This window comes from Pyrus communis, chromosome 5 (genome assembly GCF_963583255.1).
Source record: "Pyrus communis chromosome 5, drPyrComm1.1, whole genome shotgun sequence".
NCBI classification, from domain to species: domain Eukaryota; kingdom Viridiplantae; phylum Streptophyta; class Magnoliopsida; order Rosales; family Rosaceae; genus Pyrus; species Pyrus communis.
In genome coordinates, this window is record NC_084807.1 from 28,032,621 (window position 1) to 28,049,477 (window position 16,857).

The window sequence follows — 16,857 nt, forward strand, 5'->3', positions numbered from 1 at the left end:
TTTTCAAACATTAGAAGCTTTTATACTTTGTCTTACAAATTTTAGTTTATCCTAAATAAGCTAAAGATTTGAAGAAAAATGGAAAACGGAAAAAAAACACGTTAGGGCAACTCAGCTGGAAAAGGTGTAAACAACTAGCATATATCTTTATGCAGGGCCAACATCCAAAATATAGCAAAAAAAAAAAAAAAATTCAAGGTCCACAACCCTATTATAAATAAATACACTTTCCCTCTTGCAGTAAACCACAACACCTTCAAACCAAACCAACAACAAAAAGAAAGCCTCTACTTCCCATTCTCAATCTAAACCAGATCTAGAATCATTATGACAACCGGAACCGAAGATTCTCGCCGGAAGCGAAACAGGTGCTTGCTGTGCATAGCCGCTGGCATCATAGCACAAACCATCATCATAGTCCTTTTTGTGGTTTTCGTCCTCCGAGTCAAAACTCCCAAAGTCCGCTTAGACTCGGTTGCAGTCGACTCACTCGCCACAAACTCCAGCTCCTCTTCTCCTTCCTTCAAGGTTGAAATCAATGCCGTTGTTGCGGTAAAAAACAACAACTTTGGACACTACAAGTTCGAGAGCAGCAAGGCAACTTTCTCGTACAAAGGCACCGACGTCGGCGAGGGAACCATAGCTAAGGAAAAAGCTAAGGCTAAGAAAACAAAGAGGATTAATGTTGTAGTGTCGTTGAGTTCGAACAAGGTTTCGAGCCACTCTGAGTTGAGTAGCGATCTGAGGTCTGGGAATTTGACTTTGACAGCGTACGCTAAGTTGGATGGGAAGGTTCATCTGTTGAACGTTCTCAAGAAGAAGAAGTCTGCTGACATGAACTGCACCATAAATCTTGATACTAAAGCCAAAATGGTCCGCGTATTGAATTGCAAGTGATCAAATTATTTAATCCTTGACTTTTTTTTTTTCTTTCTTCTTTTCTTTTATTGCGTTTTCTTGGGAATTTTTAATTTCATCTTGATGGGTTTGGAGTTTCGTTGTTGTTGAATATTAATTTGTATTTCTAATTTTTTTATATGGAGGGGAAATATATATGTATGTTCTGTGCATGGGAGATTAATTTCATCTTTTGCACATTCTTTGTATAATATTGGTTTGAATTTTTGAGATGTACAATATTTGCTTGCAACGAATTTTTCATTAACTTTTCAACCTCTTGATAAGAAAAATATTATGCTCTCCTCTCTACATTCAAGGTCGATTTTTTTTTTTTCATAGTTTGATAAAGTTTGGAATAGATAATTATAAGGAGATTATGTTAACCAAATGAAAAAAAGATTATGTTAACCACATTAACATGTAACGTCAGATGGCCCGTTTGGCAGTAATTGCCTATGAAATATTGTCGCATACAAAAGTTAGACATGTTCAAGTGCATATATATATATATATATATATATATATATATATATATCATTATCAAACTTAAGAAGGGGGTTCTAATTTTTTATATACAAATTTATATATATATATATATATATATATATCATTATCAAACTTAAGAACGGGTTTCTAATTTTTTATATACAAATTTCTGTTGAAGAAACGGGTGGTACTATCCACACACACTTTTTTTAACCTTCCATACACATCTCTCATTTTTGGTTGTCGTATCGAATGAATTGAAAAGTTTCAAATGACAAAAATTAATAGGAGGTGTATGGAAAATAAAAAGAGGTAGGTAACCATCCGAAAGAAATTATGATACTGAAAAGTTGCGTGAATTTGATAAAAGTATTTAACTGTTTTAGCATTTCACATAACCAAACACACTTGGATTTCATGACCCATTTATAAATAAAAAAATAATATAAAAAAATATAAAACAAAAAACAAAAAAAAACTAGTTTTTGCAGGCTTATATATTTTAAACTTAAAAAGCAACTTACATAGAATAAATTAACAACAGTTATAAATGTCTTAGTTCAATAATACAATATCACGTAGAATAAAACATAGCATTATTGGATCCGAATTTCCTGACCACGATAAATTATTCTCCTTAAGTTGCTTCCATTGGAGCATAATTCCATAGTGGAAGCAATCATCTCAAGCTTTACATGTCCTACTATTCGGTACTTTATCAACGAATACGACACGCCTGTGGCTAATTTCCTTGGTAGTTATCACCGAGACATATGTACAAATTCTATGTCTTCTATGCAGTTTGGACCCATATCATGGGAGTTTTGAGGATTTAGTATTTCATGTAAGGCAATTAAATTATAAAAAGAAAGGTGAAGAAAGAGTACTTCTCAATCTCATTAAGAAATTTATTGGCCTCAAATACTGCCATTTTCCTCTTTGTCTAAAGCTATCTAAGGCAGATAATCAGGCTGCATAAATTTATCCTTTAAGTCCCCTCTAAAATAAGCACTCCTACAAAGAAGATGATACTTTATAATTAATATATGAATACCTGTTTTGGTTAAATATATGATCAATTTCAGCTCAAAAAGTTGATGATTTATGCCAGATCTGGACTGACTGGCTGCCATACCTTGCTTACTCTTCACCTCAAGCATCTTCAAAAAGCTCTTGCTTCATCAACACAAAGGGAAGAGTCAAGTTGATAAAACAATCATATGTAGGACCCTAATCTTTCCCACGGCTTCAATTTGACTGTTTGAATTGGATTTGAATTTCAACCTCCATATATCAAATAGTTCGCTCTAACAAAAAATACAAACATGGAAAATTGCACTAGTGGGTTGATCGTCTTCAACTCAGAGAGAAATTTTTATAAGCACTGATAACACAAATTATGTGGTGTCATTTAATGAGTTATACGTTAAGTGAAAAAATAATACTCTATAGGTCTGTAACTATATTCTAGGTACACCAAAAAATCACTCGGATCAAGAGCAATGCTAGTTAGGAAAACTAAATTTTTAAACCAAATGATGTGGTTGCTACGATTGGATTATTATTTAAATGTTGATTAATGTGCTTATTTCTTATTTTGGTGACATATTATTTGATTTGCAAATTTAATTTAAAAATTTAGTTTACCTGGCTTTACCTCGGATCAATATGATTTGCCTTATGTTAAAAGATATCTAAAAAGGCGGTGGATTTTCATTTTTTTTTTTTTACTTGTTCAAAGATAAGAGGGTATAGCCAAAGCATACAATATATTTATGTGACATACAACACATATATAAATGATGGATGTCTCTATCTAAATCACTATCTCCTTATTGAATACTGAGACACAAACGAACAAGGGTCATCCAAAACCCTAATATACACAAACGTTGATAGCAAAAGCTAAGCCCTAAACCAACAAACTCTGTAGTTCACCACAAACAGTAGTAACGTGTGTGTTATATGTGCTACTTGCAACTTATTTCTCGGACCACTTTCTCTGTCAAATTAATATTGAACGTGCAGTTCATCTCTGCAGACTTACTTTTCTTGATCATGTTCATCAAATAAACCTTTCCTCTTAGCGTGGATATTGTGTTAAGCGTCACAAACCCAGAACTTAGATCATTGCCCAAGTTTGAATTGGCCATTGTCACGTCCCCCGTTACAGTAGCCCTTCTCGTTGCCCTAGTCCTGGCCGTTGCCTTTGGAATAGCAACATCGCCGATCACTGTACCCCCATACACAACGGTTATGGAGCTCTCCTCAAATTTGTACCGTCCGAAATTAGGATTCTTGACGGTAGTTTCAGCAATGAACCTCAAGTTAAGCGAAGGGTTGGCTGTGTTTGTGTCAGTAGTGAGTTCTTCAATCGTGACAGAGCGAATTCGGAACTTTGGGCTCTTGACACGCATCACGGTGAGTGCAAACACCGTTATAACGACGATCTGGAAGACGGCGAAAACAGCAATGTACACTAAACATCTGATGCGTTTCTTTTTGCGTAAAGCTTGGGAGTGGTCTGTGGCTGACTCTGCATCGCTTCTGGCCATGGCTTGGCCATTAGCGTAGGGTGCGAAAGCGAAGGACTCTTGATTCCTTTCTGCCATATTAATTTGCTTAATTTCTTGATTAATACAAACAGCTTGAATTGAAAATTCCAACGGTGTTGGGAAGTGATGAAGATTCAGATAAGCTTATATAGCCTATTTATAGTTGAGATTGTCACATAGTTCGAAGTCATCAAGCATATAATATAATTTTTATTAAATAATGAAAATTGAGGTGGTCAAAGAAAACACTTTCCTTGAAATTGTGCTGTGGGTTGATTAAGCTCTCTGATTATTTATATATGGGTTTAGGACTCCATATCAGACGGTTTCAAACCTATTAGAGAGGGGAAAAAGATTTCCTACATCTAAAAATATATATTTACACACACGCGTCGTGTACTCTTCTATATCTATATACATAGTATTGTATATACTATAAAGTAATTCGAATGAAAATATTAAGAGTTGAAAATAAAGGTTTAGGTTAAATTTAGAACTCTCTACAATTTCACACTTCTCAAATCCAACTTCAATGCTTTATTATTCTTTATAAGGATATATTTATAAAATTATAAATGAGCGATAATAGGAAATAAATCAAAACTATCATTTTTCCACAAGACAATGAAACCTATACCAAATCAAATCGTATCATATATCAAATCCCTAATTAAATCATATCAAATCTTTAAAATACTTTTCTTTATATCTTCCGAGACCCCGCTTTGCCAAGAAGGAAATAAGATCTAATTTGAAATTTTGTAAATTCAACACCCATTTTCATGTGGTACCACACATTAGAAAGCTCGGCTAATCACAATCCATCAGAAATAACGTTTCTTTTCGAATGCCCAACTGAAACTAGCGCCAATCTTTTCGAAAACTCAGCTAAACACAATACATGGGAACTAACACATTTTTTCGAATGCCCAGCTAAAACTAACGCCCATCATTTCGAAAGCCCAACTAGAACAAATTCCTCTTTTCGAAATCCCGATTAACAAATCTTAATCCTTGGAACTAACGCCTCTTTCCAAAAGCTCAACTGGAACTAACGGTAATCTTTTCGAAAATTCAATTGGAACCAATGTCCTTTTTTTTTTAAAACGCAGCAAATAAATCTCTTGTTATGTTTGAACTAACACCTTTTTTCGAAAGTCCATTTGGAACAAATGTTAATCTTTTCGAAAACCCAACTGAAACTAATGCCTCTTTCGAAAGCCCCAACCACCAAATCTTTTTTCCTGCAATTTTTTCATTATTCTTGTTTTTTTTTACCATCCTCGAGGAGCGATAACAAAACCTCTCTCTTCTTTTTTCCTTCTTCATGGCAACAACAATACTTCAACTTCTATTTTTCTTCTAACAGTCATAAATAATCTTCACACAGGGAAGTGCTCACAACAAGGTTCAACTAAGAATTGAACTCTGGTTTGATACCGAGTTGAAAATAAGGGTTTAGGATAAATTTGAAATTCTCTACAATCTCACAATTCTCAAATACAACTTCAATACTTTATTATTCTCTATATGAAAGTATTTATAAGATTACAAGGCAGCAATACTAGAAAATAAATCAAAACAATCCTTTGTCCACAAGACAAGGAAACCTATACCAAATTAAATCAAATCATATCAAATCCCTAATTAAATCATTTCAAATCACTAATTAAATCAAATCTCTAAAATACTTTCCTTTATATTTTCCAACAATATATGTACCTAATTAGAAAGCTCTCGTATTAGGAAGGGTGGCATGGGATCAAGTATAAGCAAGATTTAAGAGTCTCGTACTTTTGTTAAAAGTGCCTTACGAAAATACACAACAGCAATTTTTCTCATAAAGTACAGAAGCTAATGCACAATGGGAAATCTTTGTGAGAAATCTACGTGTGAGACTAATTTGTAAAATGGTATTTTTCTTTTCATTTTAGTGAGAGTGGTATGTGTTTTTAATTTAGATAACATATTTGAAAAAATATATTTCCCAGACCAAAAAGACTAAACACAATATCTTTCTATATGAAGTTGTTTGGGCTCAAAATAATATTTTGGGCCGACCTTAGAGTCATTTTCGGCCCAGTAGCATTCATCTAGAATCTTGTCATGGGTCGTCCACTCAAGATCGGCCGAATCCTGTTTCGAGGAGGATTGGTTTAGATAAGGGTGAGGTGGTTGAACCCTAATGTAACAAGGAGTCTTAAAGCTAAAGATGTTTAGAATTAGGAGATGAATCTAGTTCGTTATGGAGCCTGGTTCAAAGTCCTATAGGGGTTAGGATTGGCTGAAACCTTCTCAAATTGGGTTGAAGAGTTCTAATCCGAGTACATTTCTAGTTCGGCTATGAAGGGGGTTCGCTACTATAAATAGAGAAGGAAATGCATCATTCAAACCCCTTCAAATCAACACAAAAATTGCCCTTTGCAAAGCTTCTCAACAACCCTGAGATTTTTTCCTCTCCCCCTTTCTTCCCGCCAACACATCTTCAGTTTGGATAAACAACACTGTGAAGGCAACCGGTGACATCTTCGGTTTGGATAGACAGCACTGGAATCGTAAAATCAGCCGACCGATGAGCACCTTCAGTTTGGATAGACAACACTGCTTTGAGACCGACTGGTTATTTATGCACTGGAATCATAGAATCAGCCAACTGATGAGCACCTTCAGTTTGGATAGACAACACTGCTTTGAGACCAACTGGTTATTTATCCAAGTCCCGGTCAACAAGGATTTTTGAGTCCTTGTTGGTAGAGGTCATCTCATCAGCCTTTTCGGCGAAGTAAGGTGTTACAGGTTACTAGGCTCGGCACATTGAACGCCGAGTTTTATTTTATGATTGGATATTCACAAGCACATTTTAGAGTACGGCATTCCGACGACCGAATCACATTTGCCATCAAGACATTTATCTCTTTCGAGTATTTGTGTCTGTATAGTCTGATATCAGTTCGGCGTATTTATACTCTCATGAATATAATTACCGAGACCGAACCCAGTGCCGATGATTTGTGAACTTCCCAGAACTAGCAGGCTTATCTTCAGGCTCTAGAACCCGAAGGCCAAGACGTGTTCCTTCATCGGCCACAGTTGTAAGATCGAGAAGTCAGCAGCACGCCCAACGCAACATCGACATATTACTCCCCAGCCAAACTCAACTGACAAGTTGGCATGCCCCGCACACAACCGAATGACGTAGTTAGCTTATTAATTACTCAGTCTGCGCGCAATGTATGCTTGGTAGTTTTTAGGGTCAATAGAAGTTCAAATCGCTACGATGAGGGATAGTTCCAGGATTTTAACATGGGATGGATTAATATAGACAGGTCCAGGTTCATGACATAGGTAATTCCTCGAACAGTTGGTATGCACGACTTCATATGACAACCAAACTTTCGAGGGATCAATCTTTATTCTACTAGACATTTTGGACAAATATAAAAACAAGGAGAAACATCTTGAGGTTAGGCACTGAAGGACAAGAAAATGATGGAGAAGTTGCAGGGATGAAGTTTGAGTGAAGGACGTAAAAGACAGCGACCCGTCTCAGGCTACGACTACTTATTCTTCATACTGGTACTGATAAGTGCATATAAAGATAAAAATACGTCGTTAAAACTGTTTTCATATCATGATATTTTCAACGCGTCACAGTTGAACTTATCATACCTAATTAGACGCCTTTGGGATCATTTCTTATCGAGTTGATGTCTGTCATTGACCTTTTCTCTTATGCAAGTTGTCCTACTTTTTATTTTTTCTGTCGAAGACTCGAAACATACTTTTCCTACTTCCAGAACCAGTAATATACAAGTCAAACACTCCACTAAGCCACCTAAACGGCCAAATAATAATGATTACAAAAAAACATTATCATTAACGTTTTTGGGCACCATCATACTAAATATTTTGATTAATTACTGTTTGGACCCGATTTTGCACGCAATTGGCTTATACACTCAAAATTGTTAGATAATGGAAATATTAAGAATTAGGGTTCGTTTGCGAATAAAAGTTGAATCAATCGCATAATTAATCTAGGTTCAAATAATCGAAGATGGCAAGACTTGGCAGCGGTAGAGTTTCGGCTAAGAATAATTCTGAGTAAATTTAAAGAATAAGAATTGAATATTATCGGAGTTATACCATGCGGTAGACTTATCCATCACGGAATTTATCCCTATAAATATAAAAGGATTTGCAACGTAGAGAGTCCCTTCAACTCAACAAACAACTCAAAACGCTCTACTCGAAAACTCTCGCTCTATGTGAAACTCTTCTTATAACCCTTAGAAAAATACTAACTATCCTAACCCTCTCGTTAACACATCTTTAGTTTGGATAAGTAAAAAAAAAATTTGTTGACAACCAGTGATATCTTCAATTTGGATTAGTAAATAAAACTAATTTGTAGACTCAAACAATTTAGGAGGATCTTCAGTTTGGACAAATAAACATTTCCTTTGAGTGTCTTTGCCCGTACAACCTAATATCGATTCGGCGCATGTATATATTCTCACAAATATAGTTGAAGCAACTGAATACGGTGTAGAAGATCTTGAACTTCGCAGTAAATTAAGCAACCTCGTCTTTCAGGTTCTACAAGACTACAACCCTAGGCTGAGAGGTGTTCCTTCCTTAACCGTAGTCGCTCAGGGTATAGAAGTCAACAACGCATTCGACACTACCATCACCACATCTATTCCACTGGTCTGACTGAGTTATGTCTCAAGTTGGCACGTCCGCATTTACAAAAAGGACGCAATTAACTTGTAATTACTCGACATACACACTACGTAGGCTTTGTAATGTTTAGGCCAACAATTACTAATTAGCATGAGGTGCAATCTGCAATGTCATTAGGCTTCTGGTATCCTCGTGCGAATTGTATGCTTATTAATAAAATAAAAATTGCTTTTGCAAGTGGTAATCTTGTTTGAAAAGTAATGAATCGTACAAGTCACCATCACGTGCCTGCGAGAAGTCCAACTTCAAAGCCGGCTTCCGCGTTTGTGACAAGAAAATGGCAAGACAGAGGACCTTTGCTGATCCCACATTCAAAATAAGTGCACTCTTAATCCTCCTTTCATATATCTATAAATACTTGCTAATCAAAACTACCAACATTATCTATCTTCCACTCACCAAACAAATATACAGAAACCCTAGAAAACAGAAAACCATAAAACAAAAACTTTGGGAAGCTACAAATTGAAAGAAATTAAAATGGCAGCTGAGAAAGAAGCAACATCTCCCCCTCCCTCGGCACCCCTGGCAAACAGCTACACTCGGAGCGACCAAGAATCTGCCGTCACAGCAGACCCAGCCGAGATGAAAAGAAACAAGCGCATGAGGTGCCTACTATACGTTGTTGTATTTGCTGTGCTCCAAGTTGTAGTTATCACAGTCTTTGCACTCACCGTCATGAAAATAAAAAGCCCTAAGTTCCGGGTTCGATCAGCCTCCCTTAGTCAGTACGAAGTTGACAGTGTCACGAACCCTTCATTTAACCTAGAAATGGATGTTCATTTTGGTGTGAAGAACACCAACTTTGGACACTTCAAGTACGAAGATGGAATTGTTGAGTTTGATTATAGGGGGACAAAAATTGGACAGACCAATGTGTACGAGGAACGTGCCAAGGCTCGATCGACTAGAAAGGTCGAGGCCTCTCTGGACCTAAGTTCGAATGGGCTGAACGCTACTTCTCAATTAGCGAGTGATATTAGCTTGGGGATTATCCCGCTTACGTCCACTTCTAGGTTGGAGGGGAAGATACATTTGATGAAGGTGATCAAGAAGAAGAGGTCTGCTTATATGAACTGCACCATGGACATCGTTCTTGCTACGCGGTCGATCCAAAATATTGTCTGCAAGTGATATTTCATACGTATATTTTTTATTTCATTTTTCATTTTTATTCTTGTTTTGTGAGATATAAGACATTTTGCTGCTATACATACATTATAGTCGGTCATAAAGTTTCCTATGTAATATTCTTTGTTGTGATTAGTGATTTGAGGTGTTAATTAATGTAAGTCCCGTATTGGGAAATTTAGAAAATACAATCTATAAGTATATGGTGCCACTTCTAATTACATTGAGGTCTTTTGTGTTAGAATTCAACATCTAGTAATGTGTTTAAGTTGAGGTATTATCGGTGCGATTAGGAGTGAGTCAAAGACCCTTATCTGAATATAATTTGGACTTTGATTGAACCCATGACGTAGCCCAAATAAAAGAATTCAGCCCTATGTACCTCTCCAATGGGCTCTAGTGGTCTTATGGGCCTTTCAATATATAAAAAAAAAAAAAAAAAAAAAATTTATTGTTAGGGTCCAAGAGTTTGGCCTTTCGGGCACACAACCTGCCATTTATATTCTTGACTTCTTCCAATTCATGGTTATTCAGTAGAGTTTTGCTTGTGCTTGGTTCCTTTAAACGAGTCATTCTTCCTTGTGTAAATCACAATTCATACATATAAGGAAAAAAATAATTGTTAGGGCCTAATAGTTTGGGTTGTCGGGAACATAGAGTTCGTTTGGATGTGCTTTTAAAATGGCTTAAAACGCTTATGGTGAAAATATTTTTTGAAACAATCCTTAGTAAAAATGTTAGTAAATCCTGAAAAAACACTTAAAGTGTTTCCTAGAATAAGCACATAACTGGTGCTTATTGTAGAAATCACTTAAAGTGCTTTTAGAACCCAAAAATGTTTTCTCTAAAAGCGATTTCAGTCATTTTAAAAGCACATCCAAACGAGCCCATAATCTGCTATTTTCATTCTTGACTTCAACCGGTTCATGGTTATTCAGTACAACTTTGCTTGCACTTGGTTCCTTTATTGAAACGAGTTCCTTCTGCAAACCACAATTGATCCGTATACAAAACTCACTTAGGACACAAACAGAAATATTTATGCGCACATCTAAAACAGTGATTACCGACCAAAAAACGATCGCTTCCTTCTAAAGCATGAGCCAGTATTTTGACACGGTGGATAGTGTTATCATATTGTTTAAACGTTCCAAAAATCTCGCCGATGATTGAGACAGATCCAGTGAACTGCAGCAAGGGACACGGATGCATATGACAATATCCGTGGAGGAAACACAGCAAGTCTAATTGTCCTCGGATGAAAATATGGTGTCGGGTCGGGTGTTTGTTTGTGTGGTGTTTCTTGGTGCATTGCATTCATCTGCATATAATTAATCACATTTCTTGATTGAAACACTTGAACTAAGTCATGTCTTTTTGCTGTTCCAACTTGTGCAAATGCAGTGAACGGCAGCCCTTGCCTCGACTTATCAAAATTTTTGTTCTAACTTCGGAAATTAGGAGTAATATAGGGACGACTCCAAGCAAACAAGGCTTCTTGCTTTGCAAGGGTTTTTTTTGGGGGGTTGGGGGGGGGGGATGAATTTTTTCATGCGCAGCTTTATCCTTAATTTACAAATAGACTGTTTCCATGACTTGAAAGCGTAACATATTGTTTAAAAATATGAAGTCTCATAATACACCACGTCAAGTATGTTGTCTCAGTAGAACATGAAATAGCTCTGATTGTAATAGTATCAAGAAACGCAATCTAAAAATCGATTGTGGTGTGTTGTATTGTGTTTTGTTCACATTGTTTTGAGCGTTATTGAACCATAATATAAATTTATAAGAGTTATGATAGCTCAGCTTGTACATAGCTACGTGACATTATCTCTATTGCTAATATATAAGTGTGGAACCATCATTTTAGAGCATAAATATTAATAGTTGTGCTACCATCAGATGTGGTTGATGCTTATAATTATATCAAAAAAAAAAAATTGCATCGACCTCCCATCTTTGATTATACGTGTTATCTATAAACTAAACTCTTTCATAAAATACAAATTTAGTCGATCTAAACTCTAAATGCAAAACCAGCTATACTTTGTATCCCGTTGAAAAAAAAAATGAAAAAGTTCATGATTTATCCTCTTTTGCAGATGCATGGTTCATTTCATTCAGTGGAACAAGTTTGGTGAGTCGAAGACAACTCAAAATATAATTTAATTAAAGTAGAATCTGCCCATCGAGAATGACTTGTAAGAAAAAAGAGACGTTAAAGGTGATGATCTCTTGTCATAAATTTTAGCATTCCACATGATATGGCATGAATAGTTTGAGACACTGACACCTTAACGTCCTCATTTCATCCAGTCACCAAACTTGTGACTTATAATTTCAAATTTCCAAGTTCATATAATGGCCAAAGGAACACTTCCACTTCAGTCCCATTCAGTCATACAGCTCCCCTTGATAATGGTCTCAATTGGTGCCCCGAGATATGTGGTTTTGTTGTTTGTCATTTTTTCTTCTTTGGCAGGTCTGCAATGTGGTTCGCCGTGAAGTTTGCATCCATGTCTCAAATGGGATTTTGGGGCCACAAATTTTGGTGTCTTTCTTGGCATTTCTTGCTCATCATAATTATGTGTTTGAACTGCAGTGCAAGTACATGCCTTGTTCCTTTGATTTACAGATATCATTTTATATAAATTTTAGGGTTTGTTATAATTTCGATCATGGATTCTAATATTAATTTCTATATTCCTTAATTTAGACAAAATCTAAACGTACAGAAGCTCTTAGAGTTAGTTGAAATGGTGCGAGGAGAGTGGAGTTAGTGACGGATTCAAAATTTGAATATTGGGGGATTCTAGTGTCAAGGTCTTGTGTTTTTTGGATAGACATGGAGTGCGAAGCGTACAAAAAAATTTCCCTTTATACACCAAGGTATTTCGTTGAATACATGGTGGGTGTGTTGTTGTCAGTCAAACTATGTTGTGCACATGTAACCAAATATCGACATATGCCAAAACAATCTGATGAGTGCTATCGAGAGAATTTGTCAAGTACTCTTAACGCAACCTATTGAGTGCTTTCAACATATGTTAGTAGACATTACATCAAGCATTGGATGGGCACCAAAGAAACTCATACCAAACAATCAAATGGTCATCATAAGACTTTCATATGTATATTAATCGCACTCTGGGTAAGACCACCTTAGTTACAACATACATCTGCCTTTGAGTGGAGTAATACTATAAAATTTAAAAATTATGACAGACAATTCAATTCCTTTCATTATAACTAAAACAAATAAAACTAGGGAATTTTAACGAAAAATCATATTTTACACTAAAAAGTCAATCCTGATACTATTCACTTCACTATTTATTTTGACATTTTTGTTAAAACTCAAAATTTTCAAATCATTTTCGTTAGTTTTCCAATAAAACTATTAGCATAGCATACAGGAAGGAAGAAATACAGTAAAATGCAAATATTTTGGAAAGTGGAGGGGTAATTTGTAAGTAGAAGAGGAAAAAATACATGCGACTTTTTTTAGCAGTTCCTTCCTCCCCTGCTGGTGCTGCAACAAGCAGTCAAAAGTTGAATAAAATCTGTCCATCCAACCTAGCGACCATAACCAGATGGGATGGGTGGTCAGAGAGACTGGGAGAGAGAGAGAGAGAGAGCATCTGCCACCTTCTGACTGCTTTTCTGTTGTTCACTTTGAAACGAAATCAGATTTTAATAAAAGCAAATAAAATGCTTCTTTTGCATTCCAAAAGCACTTTATATTTACAAAAAGCAGAAATGCAGTTGGAATGGAATTAACCAATTTTTCTCCAGGTTGGTGATGATCATAAATCCTCTTTCACAAATTCAATTTGTTTCGTAACATATACGGCTATTGAGCTTCACACATATATCCCTCGTAAAGAAAATTGAAATTTCATCCAATACCAATTTAAATATTAGATCTCATTTTTTTACTTACATGCAAAATTTCCTAGCATCCCATCTTAAAAACATTAATATCGAGACTTTATCAATGGCATATTAACAAAATGAACTTTACATTTCACTTTAAGAACACTAATATCGAGACCTGACGTATCAACAAAATGAACCTCTGTTTAATGGACGATGATTGTTTCCCTTTCACTTCCGGTTCTCTTCCGTACCTTCTTATTTTATGTGGTCATGATTAAATCACGTCAATATTTTATATATATTTTTTTTATAAAACTAATAAAACAAAAATTAATAGTAATATAAAATGTTAACGTAGCTTAACCATGATCACATTAATAGGAGGACACAGAAGAACACCAAAAGTAAGAGGGCAGACAATCCTTATCCCCGTTTAATAGCCAGACAATTTACAGGCAATAACCAAAGTTGATTTCCAATTACCAGTTTTTATGAGTAATTGAAGAACAAGAATCTGATTCCATCATCCGTCAATTTCTCCTGGAAAGTGGAATCCCCATACAAAACCAAAAAAATGAAAGATGCAAAAACTTATTGAGTCAAATCAAAATCTCTGGACCCAGAAGACAATGTCACATATCTTTCTGATTGATTTAAAACACCATTTTCTCTCACAAATTCAATTCAAAAGCAACATGATGCTGCTTGCTTCAGTGTAAAAAACCCTAAACCAAAAAGGATCCCTAAAATTCTCAGATCATGACACGTCACTGTACAGACAACAACAGGTGAACCCTATATGTTGTGCTCACCGGCCATCATAGCTCAAACGCTTGCAGTTAAAATACCAAAACAACCCTAACCTAACCTCATATTTTCGTTTTCGTTTCTTCCTTTGTTTTTACAGAAAACACAGAAAATAACAGAGAGGGTCATAAAGTTCCTCAGTTTTTCCCGCGTTTTACCCATTAAAATCCGACGAACAGAACTTCAAATTTCTTCTTCGATCGACATTCTTGCGGATTTTTCATGGGAATCACTTGCAATCCGTGATAACAGAGAAGAATCTGTAAAAAAAATTGTGAAGATTTTCTGTAAATTTCCATTAAAATAAATTTGGAATTTGAATTTCTTCGCTTTGATTGGTTAAATAAAAAGGAGGAGACTGATGTTTACCAGTAGAATATGATCTCATGGAGGAAGAATCACTGGTTGATCGCGACAGTGAAGACAAAGAATCTGAAACCAAATTAAAAATCGAAATTAATTCATAAACATCAAATAATAGATTAAACAAATGTTTAAAATTTGAAAGGTTTGAAACTCTCAATACCTCTAGAACTGAACGATCTCTTGCAATGTAGAATGGCGCTCTGAATCCCATCGTTGTGCAGCAGCAAGGAATCGTCCCTCCGTTGCACCGGCGGCGCCACCATCACCGTGGCAGACTTACTCTTCCCCAAGTTCTTACAGACAACTCTAAATCCCGCCGGAAAGTTCCCCTGCTTGTCCTTCTTCGGCGAACACATAGAGAATATCGGCATCGCCGGAGACGCCGTCGGTGAGTCTCCGGCAGGCTTCACCCTCTCAGTAGACCTCCTGGAAACCTTGGAGTACAGAGGTTTGATTAGATTCAGGTACTTCTGCAGAACATCCTTAGAAAATCTCTCTGTTTTCGAGTCTTCGGGCTTCAGATTCTGCAATCCCATTCCGTTTCTCCTGGAGCTGTTTTCTCGGGTGAGCTTAGGTGGGTTTTGAGCTTCTTCTCCGGCGAGCTGTTTCGCAATTACTCCTTTGATTTTCTGCTTCTGGGACTCCATCGAAACCTCCGACTCAGCTTTTTCCCCTGTTTTTTTATCTGTTTTCTGTCTGGGATTTTTGAACTTTAAAGCTCCGAACTTTGGGGCGGATTTAAGGAGAGCGATGGGGGACTGAGGAGGCCTGGAAACTGGCTCAATAGGGAGGATTTTTCTTTTGGAAATGGGATCGGAAGCGGACAGAGAAAGGGTTGGTTTGCCGCCGGCTGTTTTGTCGGAGGTGTTTGGTTTTGGTTTGAAGTCGAGGATGTTGTTTTCTTGTGAACTTTGGATGATATCAAAACTTAATTCCAAGTCGAAGAAAGAATCTTCCTCTTCCTCTTCGACCTCGTTGTCTTTTGCGACGGAAGGATTTGGATGTTTGCCGGTGGAGGCATTGGGTTTCCAGAACTTGAGGAAGTACAGAGTTGCCATGGCTTTGGAGGAGAAAGAAGGGAGGGAGGAGAGAGTGGAGAGAGAGGGGTTAAGGAAACGGTGGGGTTTTGAGGGGTTTTATACGAGGAACGAGTGACAGGAGGGGGTAACGTGAGGAAATGAGTGAAATAAACAGAAGATTTATCAAAAATTTCACTTCGTTTTATGGCGTTACGTCTGCAGCATCGAAAACAGAGGGGAGAGAAAGAGAGGGAAAACAAGCTTTTCTTTTGCTTTTTAGAGAGAGGGAGATTGCTTTTGTTTTTGTTTGGGAATTGCTTCTAAATAATTGAAAGTTCTTAAATAAATTTTTAGTAAAAATATAATTTAATTCTGAAAAAGTATTTAAGTTATTTTTTACAAAAAAAAAAACATAAAAAGTGCTTTTTTCAGATATTTTAATTGCTTTTGAAATATAAAAATATTTTTTTTAAATTGTTTTCAATCATTTAAAAACATTTGTCAAACGAATTTTTAGATAATCACAATTAACTCGGTGCAGTTATTTGCTAATTAAATAAACATATATAAATTATATTTGTATTTACAAATTCATAAACGAAACATCACGTGACAATGAAGGTTATACATGTATGTACAGATTCATACACTGTTTTACGAAACAATGAAGGTTTGATTTCAAACGATGACAATTATGAGATGATGCAGAGGTTTTCTCTCATCCAATGGCTGTCCCCCACTCGCCGGTCTCTTGCGCTTGTCGTCTCATTGTGACTTTGAACTTTGATTTGCAGAACACGTTGATTTTCTTGTTTGTTCCGCATAAGAGGACACGAATCCCTCTATACTTTCCCCCAAGCCAAAAATTCAATACTCCCTCTTTTCTTTTTAGTTGTTTTGTTTCAAAGAACTATAGTCCATCGTTTAATAGACGCGAGCGTAATTATATTGACTAAAATAAATGT

The 16,857-nt window shown here is 36.2% G+C and overlaps 4 protein-coding genes across 4 annotated transcripts; 2 read left to right on the top strand and 2 right to left on the bottom strand.

Moving 5' to 3' along the window:
• The first annotated feature begins 327 nt into the window (after positions 1-327).
• On the top strand, positions 328-897 carry LOC137734549 (late embryogenesis abundant protein At1g64065-like). Its single transcript, XM_068473795.1, has one exon. It carries the CDS (start codon positions 328-330, stop codon positions 895-897), a length of 570 nt encoding a protein of 189 aa, XP_068329896.1.
• Positions 898-3,356: 2,459 nt separating this feature from the next.
• Positions 3,357-3,998, bottom strand: LOC137734550 (late embryogenesis abundant protein At1g64065-like). Its single transcript, XM_068473796.1, has one exon. It carries the CDS (start codon positions 3,996-3,998, stop codon positions 3,357-3,359), a length of 642 nt encoding a protein of 213 aa, XP_068329897.1.
• Positions 3,999-9,167: 5,169 nt separating this feature from the next.
• On the top strand, positions 9,168-9,821 carry LOC137734551 (late embryogenesis abundant protein At1g64065-like). Its single transcript, XM_068473797.1, has one exon. The coding sequence runs from the start codon at positions 9,168-9,170 to the stop codon at positions 9,819-9,821; it is 654 nt and encodes a 217-aa protein (XP_068329898.1).
• Positions 9,822-14,439: 4,618 nt separating this feature from the next.
• LOC137735191 (membrane-associated kinase regulator 5-like) lies at positions 14,440-15,989 on the bottom strand. Its single transcript, XM_068474590.1, has 3 exons — positions 15,034-15,989; positions 14,877-14,939; positions 14,440-14,767 (listed from the first exon to the last, which is right to left on the bottom strand). The coding sequence occupies exons 1-3, from the start codon at positions 15,929-15,931 to the stop codon at positions 14,691-14,693; spliced, it is 1,038 nt and encodes a 345-aa protein (XP_068330691.1). The 5' UTR covers positions 15,932-15,989; the 3' UTR covers positions 14,440-14,690.
• Positions 15,990-16,857: the final 868 nt, after the last annotated feature.